Source organism: Leptodactylus fuscus, chromosome 1, assembly GCF_031893055.1.
Source record: "Leptodactylus fuscus isolate aLepFus1 chromosome 1, aLepFus1.hap2, whole genome shotgun sequence".
Lineage (NCBI taxonomy): Eukaryota > Metazoa > Chordata > Amphibia > Anura > Leptodactylidae > Leptodactylus > Leptodactylus fuscus.
This window is the reverse complement of record NC_134265.1, coordinates 91,868,190-91,880,727: the sequence shown is the minus strand read 5'-3', so window position 1 is coordinate 91,880,727 and position 12,538 is coordinate 91,868,190. Positions and strand designations below refer to the sequence as shown.

The 12,538-nt window shown below is 45.7% G+C and overlaps 1 protein-coding gene across 7 annotated transcripts in view; it reads left to right on the top strand.

The window, feature by feature from the left end:
• The first annotated feature begins 6,178 nt into the window (after window positions 1-6,178).
• Window positions 6,179-12,538, top strand: part of ATXN2 (ataxin 2) — a 66,870-nt gene continuing 60,510 nt past the window's right edge. For 3 of the 7 annotated variants that reach the window (XM_075273242.1, XM_075273282.1, XM_075273252.1), the window contains exon 1: window positions 6,179-6,575. In XM_075273242.1, the coding sequence (XP_075129343.1) occupies window positions 6,487-6,575 (89 nt within the window). In that variant the 5' untranslated portion in view covers window positions 6,179-6,486. The remainder of the gene's footprint in view (window positions 6,576-12,538) is intronic. The other 4 variants (XM_075273272.1, XM_075273261.1, XM_075273234.1 and 1 more) reach the window with 2 other exon arrangements.

The window sequence follows — 12,538 nt, the reverse complement described above, 5'->3', positions numbered from 1 at the left end:
TTGCTATATCATCTCCCGGGGGCCAGACTGCGGGTGAATGGGACGTTGTCACAGCGTATTCAATTGAGCAGGGGCACCAGACAGGTTTGCCCACTGTCTCCCTTATTATTTGCCCTAGCTATTGAACCCCTAGCCTGCATTCTGCGGGATGCTTCGGATTTTGTGGGCTTCCAATGTGGTGACCTAGAAGAAAAAGTATCGTTGTATGCTGATGACATGCTTTTATATCTGGGAGATGTGACTTCCTTGCTCCCACGGGTAATGGCTATAAGGGTGCATTCACACGGAGTAAAATGGAGTGTAATTTGGAGAGTAATTTTTCCACATGGCGTTTCAGTAGCGTTTTGTGAAGGGTTTACGGGTGTAAAAAAACGCTTCCGTAAACGCTCAAAAAAACGCTCTGTAAACGCTACTGAAACGCCACATGTAAAAAAAAACACTCTAAAATATGTGCGTAAATTTTTTACACGTGTGAAAATTACACTCCAAATTACACTCCATTTTACTCTGTGTGAATGCACCCTAATACAGGATTTTGGGGCTTGGTTTGGACTACGAATAAATTGGAACAAATCGGTCTTGCTACCAGTTGACCCGCTACCGCAGTGCTACTAACTGACAGACTTCCTTTGCAGAGGGTAGACTTCTTTAAATATCTGGGGGTGGTGGTATCTGCCAGACCTGTGTCGTTTTTGTCTCTAAATTTAGAACCCTTCATAACTAAAATGCGACGTAAAGTGGACTGCTGGTGTAAACTCCACCTTTCCGTAGTAGGGCGCTGTAACTTACTTAAAATGGTCCTTATGCCACAATTATTATATCTCCTTCATAATTCTCCAGTGTGGATACCAATGCAATACTTTAGGAAAATTCATAGTATTTTCAGGGAATTAATTTGGCAGAAGAAGGGAGCATGCATCAGTCTAGGCACTACAGCGGGACAAGACAGAGGGGGCTTGGCAGTTCCGAATGCCTGGATTTACTTTTTGGCAGCGCAATTGCAGCAGCTTCAGGGATGGGGACTTCCGCTGGGCTCGGTGAGATCGGGCCATCTACGTGTGCAAGATACCCCTTGGACTGTTCCGGTGGCTGTTTTGAAGGCTGATCCCCTACCAACCGCTCGTTCTCGACTCCCCACGTTAGCCCTCTTATACAAGGTATGGGATAGGGGGAAGAAACTGTTAGGTACTTGTGGCTTTACTACATTTACTCCTCTGTGGCATAATAATCGCTTGATTGAATTTACTGTGCTAACGGGCTTCGAGGGGTGGAGGGATAAGGGAGCATTCACACGGAGTAAAGTGGCACGCTATTTGGCGCGTTTGCGCCGCGTGACCCTTTGCGTGCCGTACACGCTCCCATTCATTTCAATGGGAGCGGGGAGCGTATGCGCCGCACTAGTTTGCGGCCGTGCATTTATTCACGGCCGCAAACTAGCGTGGCGCATACGCTCCCCGCTCCCATTGAAATGAATGGGAGCGTGTACGGCACGCAAAGGGTCACGCGGCGTACACGTGCCAAATCTCGCGGGACGTTACGCCGTGTGAATGCTCCCTTAAGGGTGTCCTGTCCCTTAGTCATATCCTAGATAACGGGATATTTAAAGGGATTCTACCACTAAAACACTTTTTTTTCTAGTTACCACGTCGGAATAGCCTTTAAAAAGGCTATTCGTCTCTTACCTGTGGAAGTGCTCTCCGCCGCGCCGTTCGTTCAAAATACCGGTTTGTACCGGTATGCTAATGAGTTCTCTCGCAGCGATGGGGGCGTCCCCATCGCAGGAGCAGCGATGGAGGCGTCCCCATTGCAGCTCGAAAACTCACCGCAGCGCCGCCTCTCCGGTCTTCGGTGTCCTCCCCTTGCCTCTTCAGCGTCTGTCGGACGCCTGCGCAGTATGCTCTCTGTTCGGCGAAGATTGCCGAACGTACTGCGCATGCGCGAAAGTTCGGTGCCCGCACTATGGCTGGGATCGCAATTTCGCGCATGCGCAGTACGTTCGGCAATCTTCGTCGAACAGAGCGTACTGCGCAGGCGTCCGACAGTACGCTGAAGAAGCAAGGGGAGGACACCGAAGATCAGAGAGGCGGCGCTGCGGTGAGTTTTCGAGCTGCAATGGGGACGCCCCCATCGCTGCTCCTGCGATGGGGACGCCCCCATCGCTGCGAGAGAACTCATTAGCATACCGGTACAAACCGGTATTTTGAACGAACGGCGCGGCGGAGAGCACTTCCACAGGTAAGAGACGAATAGCCTTTTTAAAGGCTATTCCGACGTGGTAACTAGAAAAAAAAGTGTTTTAGTGGTAGAATCCCTTTAAGTCCTTTGCAGACCTTCAGAGTGATTTTTCTATACCCCAGGTGTGGTTTTATCAGTATCTTCAGCTTCATCATGCCTTCCATGTTCAGACTAGACGTACCCCCCTGACAGTTGGCCTACACGCCGCACTGCAACATACTTTTATGGGATCTATTACTAAGGGAATGATATCTACACTGTACCGACAGTTATTAATGGCATACTTGGAGGATTTCCCGGACAAGACTAGGGAAAGGTGGGAGGGGGATGTTGGTGTGGTGGATGAGGAAATCTGGGGAGATGTGTTAGCCCTAACCCCAACACTGTCCCCTAGTGAAGCACAGAGACTGTCTCATATTTATCTCTTGCATAGGGTCTATAGGACTCCACAGAGACTGTTCCGTATGCATATCCGTTCTGATGCCAAATGCCCCCGCTGTAGTATGGAACCTGCACATCTCCTGCATATGATGTGGGAATGTCAGGAGTTAGCCAATTACTGGAGTCAGGTACTGTCCTTGCTTGGCCGGGTGTATTCTATTGCACTTCTGCAATCACCATTAGTTTGCCTCCTAGGTCTTTTGGGGGAGGGTGTGGACACGGAAAGCCCGGATTTTATAGGGTTGTCTAGGGTATTATACCAGGCAAGAAAATTGATTGCTTATCATTGGTTGGACCCGAGCCCTCCTTCTCTAGTAGAATTGATATCTAGAGTTAATAATACTATTAGGCTGGAGAGGGGAGTATATATACAGAGAAAGGCCCAAACTAAATTTGAAAAAATTTGGGGAGCATGGGTGGATACACCTGACCTTCCCTCCCCGTCTCTGATTAGGAACAGATCTCTCACTTCAACTTTCTCTGTTTCCTTGATCCCCTGAATGCTATTCTTTACATGGAAATCAAAGGAGGTTCGCAAGATTTAGCAGGGGGTCCTAATGGACTTTCCCCCCTCCCTCTTTATATGTCGGATTGTGTCTCCATATTTACTTTGAATTGTTGTTGTGTTGCTGTTGTTTTGTCGATAGTTTGATTTTATGTAAAGAAAAATTTGTTAAAAATTATCTGATTAAAAAAAAAAAAAGATATAAGAGTCTATCATCATGCATAATTCCCTCAGAACTTGAGGGTGTACGCAATCTGAACCTGGTATTTTAAAGGAGCTCTATCATTGGGAAAAGTCATTTGTAGATAAGCACATCCTTTAGAAAGGTTATTCCACACATACCTTTGTATGAAAATTGCCTCAGTAGATTTGGAATAAGTCCGTTTTTATTCATATGTTAATGACGCTAGGTTCACACCTGCGTTCTTCTTTCCGTTCTGTGCTTTCCGTCTTCTGCATGCCAGACGGAAAGCACAGACCGGGTCCGGCCGTGAGCGTTTTATGCTCTCCGCCGCGAAACTGGATTTTTTTATCCGGACACAGAGTACTGCATGTCCGAATTATAAAACCCGGTTTCGCGGCGGAGAGCATAAAACGCTCACCGCCGGACATCTCTCTCACCCATTCAAATGAATGGGTGAGAGAGACTCCTGCAGGTTTCCGTCTCCTGCCTCTGTTTTAGGCAGGAAACCTGCATAACAGAGTTCACAACGCTGATGTGAACGAGCCCTTAGCTTCCACGGTGCAGCGGAACCAGCTGCACCGTGGAACAGCTGGCAACAGCAGTTTAATATAGTAAATGAACAAATTCATAACAATCGTGAGTCCATGTCATTTACCAGGATAAAAGGCCTATGTGTTAATCGAGGTTGTAAACTATGTGACAAATTACATCCAAATTCATTCAACTGTTTTTGCATGATTGAGTAACAAACACACAAACATCCAAACTTTCACATTTATAATATTAGTAGTAGTAACTGAAAACTTGTTGGTTTAGGAACTAGTTTGTTGAAGTTTAAAGGTTTTATTTTTATGAAGTGTCTGTTATTCATCCTGAATTATTCTATTTTTGGGACTGTATGTGATGGGCATGCTGAATCACTTTGGGAGAAGGCAGAACAGGTAAATAAATGCATTATAGGAGTAAAAAAAAAATTTTTTTATAGGACTGGGCCCGAGGAACCATTGGACCCTGATTGATAGGTTTATCTATATGTCCAAATAGGGAGAAGCCTATGTAGGAGTTTGTTACAACACAGGATACAGCAGACGCCACTTCATCCTTCTCCCCCCAATTGGAAGTCATTGATTTTCGAACTGCAAATGATTTTTAAGGGATTGGCAACTAATGTGTGTTGAGATTGTCCATTCAGTATCATGCAGAGTAATTGCAGTCGATAGGAATTCATTTAGAGTAACATGCAGTCGGAAAGCTCTAGGCCCCTGATGGCTAACCTATGACACACGTGTTACAGGTGACATGATGAGACTTTTTTGCTGACATGCAGCAAGTTGACAGCATCTGAAAAGCAGGGCAACTCTACAGCTGAGAGATCTGTGCAAATGGCGACCATCTTTCCTCCATTAGTAAAGTTTGTGTTAGGGTTACCGCTCAGCAATACTGGGGTATGAGAACACCCCATACAGAGACAGTTAACTCTGCCAAGACCTCTCTGGTCTTCAAATACCTCACAAATGTCACGATTTAAAGTACTTTTTCACTCAAAAACCTGTGTGTGGCTAAATCATTTTCTGGTCTTGAAATCCCAACCTTCTATTGAAGATTTAGCAAATTAAAATTCAGCAACAAAAAAAAAAGGCACTAAGTGTTAAGGTAAAGAATTGTTTGTTTTATTAAAAAATACAGTACATTTATTAAAAATATCTGTTATTGAATCTACAAATATCGCAAAATTATGGATTTTTTTTCTGGAAGTGACATCACCCAAGTTATGCTTATTTTTATTTTACGAAATTTGACACACCAAGCGTAAAAAGTTGGACATCACTGCTCTAGGCAGATATCTTCAAGTGGCAAAGTGTAACCCCCCAAATCTGCCATATTTTACCAATTCGATCTGTTTACCATTAAAGGAACTGCCATGGTCCATATGGTAAACAAAGTATTATAGTCTGACAGAAGACTTTTCAATGGAAGATAAGCTGTTGCCGGATTCCTTCCAAGCCACAAGTGCATGAAGAAGGGCTGGTGGCCAAACTAGGGCTCACAATTTCTATATGGAGACTCACCCCTCCTCCAGTCTAAAGGAGTTGCAGTGCTCCACCAAGAACATTGCAATTGTCACTTATAGTTGCAAATAAAAAAGACGTCACAACTCCATTCAATTACATTTGAGAAGAAGTGACAGGACTGGACGGTGGTCTGTGGTCTTCTGCCACGAATCACAGCCAGGTAGTCCTAGCCTAAATATTGAGCACCAGGAAGAAGGCCTTACTAACCCATTACAAGTCATTGCAGCGCTGTTGGTGTCCACCATATGATGGATATGGCACACTGGCTACCCTTTTTTCTGTTCTGCAGCAGAAATGTGAACAATGTCTAAAGCATATAGACAGCATTAATGTAGTAGAAGTTCCCATACAGCCATAAAGTTACAATTTGGCACATACTAGCCATAGCCCGCCCAATAGCTAGCACACAGCAGTGTAAGTCCAGTCTATAGTGTTAGCCGCCCTGTACACTATGTATATACAGCAGTCGTGTATAATGCCGGCCGGCCGGCCCGCCATCCAGCCTCCTCCCTCAGTCACACAGCACTGCACAGCACCCAGCCAAGCAACAGCAGCACAAACCGGCTCACGTGTTCTCTAGCGTACTGCCCGCCCCCTCTCACAGATCCTTCCGACTTCCCGTAAAGAGTCCCCGGTGTGCTGCCTCCGCTCTCAGACACAGGCTCGGTTTTATCCCGCCTCACCCCGGCACTCAGTCCCCGGAGACGTGCATTGATTTTATAGCTGTGTAGGTGGCGGAGAGCAGAGCGGAGCCCTCGTCCCCCGTGCTGGCGGATATAGTAACGGCACAGGCTGTATTCCTCCGCGGATCCGTTTTCATCAGACTGTTTTGGTCTTGCTCGCCTGTGGCAACCGTGTAGACTTGAGCCGCTGTGATCTCGTCCACCCGGCGCGGCCTTCAGCTCCTGCCCCGGCGTCACGCCGCGCTCTGAACGCTCTGTTATTTTAACCTCTCCCGTGACTGGTTTTTAACGTAGAGGAGACGCCGCTGTTTTTCTTTGCACCCGGTTCGTCAGCTGCTTTGACTGCCGGTTGTTTATGGGACCGTCATGTCCATGAAGCAGACCGGTAATAACAGGAAGCCCGGCGGGGCCAACGTGCCGGCGCCCGGAGGAGGAGGCAGGCAGAACATGGGCAGGTGGGTGATGTCTAGGGGAAGCCATGTTATTAAAGGGCGTTGCGGGTGTGGGAGGAGGGGTGACGGAGGGACTAGGCCGCGGGGCTCTCCAGGCCTCACCTTCAGGGCTGCCGCTGTGGGAGTCACGGGCTGTGGCGGCCTGTACGAGGCCGGTTATACGGGAATCCATGTCGGCTGTGGTCACGTTTGACCGCAGGGACGTGATGACCGTGTACGGGGATGTAATGGCTGGCCGGAGGTGACCGGTCTACCTGCTCCTCATGGTGACATTGCCGGGGAGGATGATTTACAGCCTGGACGGGGTGGAGGACATGAGCAGAGGCCCGGCGGGGTGACGTCTAGTCCCGCACAGCTCCTGTCATGTGTTCTCATGCCTCCATGTGTTGTGCGGGGCGGAGAGGGTTAATCCGCAGTGCTCTCCAATGGCAGACAGGGCGTCTATGCCGGCTGCGCATACTGTGCCGTGTGTACTGCTTCCTGAAATCCTCCCCTCTGCCGTCCTATCAGCTGCACTTACCCAGGCAGCAGCGGGCATGATCGGGGCAGAGATCGCCCACTGTGTGCGGGCATGTGGCTACCGAGGAGCCCTGCCCTGGAGCCATGACAGATGTGCCAGTGCCGCAGCGCCCCGCACATAGCCCTGGTGTACACGGGCCCGATCATTGACATGTTTATGGCTCTGGCACAGGTTCTATTATATACTGTGTATACAGGGCTGTCTAGAACAATCCGTGGTGCAGGATAGTCATTACACATGGAGCAGCTTTATCCTGGACCTAATCATAAAAACGTAATAAAACATTTCTCCTAAGAAAGAAGGAACAGGTATAGTTCTGGCAAAGCTGGGTGACAACCTATATGCCTGCAGGCATTGTCTCTTATGTACCACCAGGCTCATGTGTTGTGCAGGAGTCTAGGGAAAGCTGGGTGACAACCTATATGCCTGCAGGCATTGTCTCTTATGTACCACCAGGCTCATGTGTTGTGCAGGAGTCTAGGGAAAGCTGGGTGACAACCTATATGCCTGCAGGCATTGTCTCTTCTGTACCACCAGGCTCATGTGCTGTGCAGGAGTCTAGGGAAAGCTGGGTGCCATCCCTTGTATTGGCAGCCCTTCTATCACTACTTGTGTCCTTTCAGCAGAAGCTGATAAAGCTATTGGACAGGAGAGGACAGCTCAAGGACTAGCACTTACATGTGACTGGATTTTGTTTTAGTGGAGGAAATGTTCTTTAGTTGTATTTACTTTTCTTGGTTAATCTGAGCAGGTGATCGTATATACCGACCTCAAGGCCTGTTTACTATTGATGGTATATACTATCACTAGGCCCTGGGTAGGTTGCAGGATCACTAACTTCTCAGTAACTTGTTGGTGACTACTTTAATGTGCAGGTTTGAATATGACAAATGACAGCTGTTGCAAGGGGTTTGTATGTTCTCCCTGTGTTTGTTTCATCAGGTACTCCATGTTCCTTCACTATTCCAAAGACATACTGATGGGGACCTTAGATTGCCAGTCACTGACAATGTCTGTACAAGTGATGTGGAATATGTTGCTCTATACAAGTAAACTAAATAATGGCTATACACAGATGAGGCTGGTAGCCAAATGCTTGCTCAGCCCTCAGTGCTGACTTCTAAGTGTCACTCCAGTGCTCTCCATTCTTCATTGACTTTAATGAAGGGGTTCTGGTCCGATCAGATTTCACTGAGCAAGATATGACCTGCTCTATAAATAATGGAGCCCCACTTTGGAACCCCGCTTGGTAGAGGCTTGGGCTACATACTTGGTCATGTGCATGAGGCCTAAGCCAGACTCCTCTCTACTTCTCTTTACAAGGCCGAAAGAATCAGGCATTGGAAATCGAAAAGCTCTGACCTAGTCTCTCACAACTGTCAATGGGGGACAGTCGGGAGGACCTCTTACACATTAGTTGGTTGGTCAGCTGTCATTATCTTATACAGTGTTGGGCAAGATTGGGCTTACTTTTTCTGATTCTTTTAAACTCCAGCACTTCATGATCCTTTCTTGAGTTATTCTTGTCCCTAGAACTTTATAGGGGTATTCCTGTTTCATTGCCAGGTTATGCAGTCACCTTGTTTCTGGTTGGTTTCTGAGATCCCCATGGGTATGAGAATGAAAGAGCCATTCCTTTTACATTAATTCTCTGCAATGTGGGGATCAGAGGTGATCAGAGTTTGGATTCCTCTGATCCTAGTGAAATACCCTGACTTTTTGAAAAAAACAATCAAAACAACCCCCTTTTTAGACTTAAGTCTTTTATAACCTACAGGCCTTCTGTGATAAAGGGGCCATCTGAATGCATCCTAACCCTGCTTTACCTTAATGCAGTTGTATTCACAGTCAGCACAAGGAGCGTACATTTCCTGCCAAAACTGAAGTGGCTCACTTCAGAGAACTTCGTTTTGTTTGCGTGGTCCTCAGGTTCACTGTTGTGTGAATTTAGCTTAAGCTAAGACAGTTGTAATGCTGCTGTATTTCATGATTCATACCATGTTCCCAAATTACATTTTGACCATAGGCTAAATGACCTTGAACTACCAACATCATTGGGTAAGTTTGTGGTAGAAACAGGATTTGCAGGCACGATGTGGATGTATTATGGCCATCCGAAAGAGGTGCCTCATGTTCACAACCAAGTGTGCAGTCTGAGAGGGGTTCTGATAACTGAGGAGCATGTCCTATCCAGCTCTATGAAAATACACTTCCCATTGAGATCAATATAAAATGGATAAATCTCCGATATCAGTGGATCAGTTAAAAAAATCAGAACCCCCTTGGCTTTCACACTTGGTCGTATGCATAAGGCTATATTGCTCCCAGCCAGTGCAGTGTATGTAAGGACAACTATTGCATTGCTTACATGTAGCTGCATGTAGACTTTACACTTCTAAGGGCTGTCACTTAGTATACCAAATGCAGTCATAGCCGCACGCGGTGCTGGGGTCACTGGAGCTTTCACTTTTAAGTAAGCCAAACACAGGCTAACTATAAGATCTTTCTCATAATTGGCTGCCTGGTAACAGTAAAACTACACAGCCAGTAATGAGAAATGTAATTCACTTAGAAGCAAAAGCTTCCACGTTCCCAGCACTGAGTGTGGCTATGACTGTGCTCAGAATACCCTAAGGTTGAGGCCCCTCTGCAGAAACGCAGCTTTTTTTGTTGCAGATTTTGCTGCAGTTTCTGAGACAAAGCCAAGAATGGCTACAAAAGGAATGGGAACTCTATAAAAAGTACTTATACTTCTACCTTTTGCTGAATCTGCAACAAAGAAAAAAAGCTGTGCTTATGCAACGCGGACCTTAGCCTCAATGACTGTGGGAGATTAAAGGAGTTGTTCAGTACTTATTTTACACACTTAGGGCTAGTTCACACGTGGGCAAAGGGGAGGTTTTTGACAGCGGAATTCACTTCAAAAACCTCTCCTTTAACATGGTGGTCTATGTAGACCACTAGCTTTTTTTTTCCTCCTAGCGTTTTCCGCCTGAAGAAGCGACATGACCTTTCTTCAGGCGGAAAACGCCTGAAGAATTGCATAGAAGTGAATGGGAGGCGAAAACCGCGCGGTAAAAAAACGCGCGGTTTTTTGCACACAAAACCGCGCGGTATTTTGCAAAAAACCGCGCGGTTTTCGCCTGCAGTTTCTATAGCACATATAGGAAAAAAAAACCCTAGCGAAAACCGCTAGCGAAAACCGCGTCAAAAACCTCGTCAAAAACCGCGTGGAATGCAAAAAACAGCGTCAAAAAAACTCCTCGAGGTTTTTTACCTCGCACAAATAAGCTAGGCGGTTTTCACGTGTGAACTGACCCTTATATAGCTTCAACGTCTTCTGTGGTGCCTTACAGCCATTGCCATCACTCACTGTCCCAAATGGGGCTCACCATTCCCTATGGTGTGTTGGAGGAAACCCACTCAAACATAAGAAGATGGGAAGAATATGCAAATCTGTCTCCCAAGATGTAAATAGGGAGACAGTGTCTCTGTTATGCTGCCCTCTATAGCAAGCACCCTGAACAACATGCCCGACTTCCCAGAAGCCTTTACTGCATGATGCAAGGTTATAACCAAATCAATTTCTCAGCTACGGACGGCACCGTTTCTGTCTCTTTGGACTTCATCAGCACAGCCTAGAGAGAATTGATTTGGTTTAAGTGAGAGGCTGAGAGACCAGGTTGTGGGGATAACGTCTATCCTTAGGGAGAGACCACCTTCTCAGGTGTGTGGAGACTTATACAGCCATAGTTGCTCCACTGCAAGGGAACATGGGAAGAATTAGAGGGCTATAGAGGGCAGCATATCAGAGGCACTGTCTCCCTATTTACATCTTGGGAGACAGATTTGCATATTCTTCCCATGTTCCCTTGCAGTGGAGCAACTATGGCTGCATAAGTCTCCACACACCTGAGAAGGTGGTCTCTCCCTAAGGATAGACGTTATCCCCACAAAACATAAGAAGAACATACCGACTCTGATTCAAACCCAAGACTCCCAACACTGCAAGTCAAAAGTGACTTTGCTACTCTTAATTGAAAAAACAAACAAAAAAAACTGCTTAAAAGGGTTGTACTACAAAAAAAAAAAAAAAAACTCGACAGGATCTTTCTCCCTTCAACTTGAGTGAAGCCAGGGTGAATGTGGGTAGAACTGGTGGTGGTCCCCTATTCGTTTAATAGATAATGCTGACCATTACCAGACCTGCCCACGCTGTACCTTAACACAGTAGAAGAAAGGTGTTGCTGAGTTTACTTTGCGTAACAACCCCTTTAAATATTCCAAACTTTTATACAGGTCACTATTATACTTGTATTCTCCATAGCGCTCCAATGTTCAGATATCTCTTGGGGTTCCAGCAGATTCGCTACATCCTTGTGCTCGACCAGGAGAGTATTTCCTGTGTTAGTCATTAGCGCTGTGGTGAAAGACCATCTGACTATCTTAGTCTAATATCCAAGCTGTTACACGTTCAGCGCAGCGCTAATGTCATGCTGGCACAGGAAGCGTTCCCGCACTCCAAGTGATTCCAAAGATCAGGATAAATACATTAAATACAGAAATACATTATTAAGTGGCATAACATGAGATTTTTTTTTTGTGAGTATTCAAGCAGAATTGATTTTTTTTACCCCGTTCAAGACCGAGCCTAAAAGTACCTTCATGTCCGGGCCTAATTTTTGAAAACTGACAAATGTCACTTTATATGGCAATAGCTTTAAGAGGATTTAACTTACACAAGTGATTTTGAGAGTTTTTTTTGTGACACATTGTACTTCATGTTAGTGGTAAATATTGATCAATATTCTCGTATTTATTTATTAAAAAAAAAAAATGAATAGGAGATTTGGAGAAAAAAAAAAGTGAAATGCTTTGTTTATCATACAGATAGTCAGTCATATCAAAAAAATACATATATACATATGATCTACCATATCTGCTTTATATTGGCATCATCTTTTAATAGTCCCTTAATTTATTTTGGATGTTAGAAGTCTTACAAGTGTAAGGCCTAGTTCTGCTAGTGACCGCGTAATTTGGTCCTGATTTTGACGCGGGAAGCATGTCAGAATCGGGACCAAAATGTGCCTGCTGCGGCTTCCGACAGTCGTGGCTTCCCGCTCCGGAGTAGGCCCAAATGAATGGGCCTAGTCCGAAGGGATTGTTGATGCAAATGCGCCGAGGCGTCCGCCTCAAGAAAGGGCAGCTCGCATCATTTTTGTGCGAACGGGAACAAAGGAAACAAGATTGCTAGCGGTATACAGTGGGGCAAAAAAGTATTTAGTCAGTCACCAATAGTGCAAGTTCCACCACTTAAAAAGATAAGAGGCGTCTGTAATTTACATCATAGGTAGACCTCAACTATGAGAGACAAAATGAGAAAACAAATCCAGTAAATCACATTGTCTGATTTTGTAAGCATTTATTTGCAAATTATGGTGGA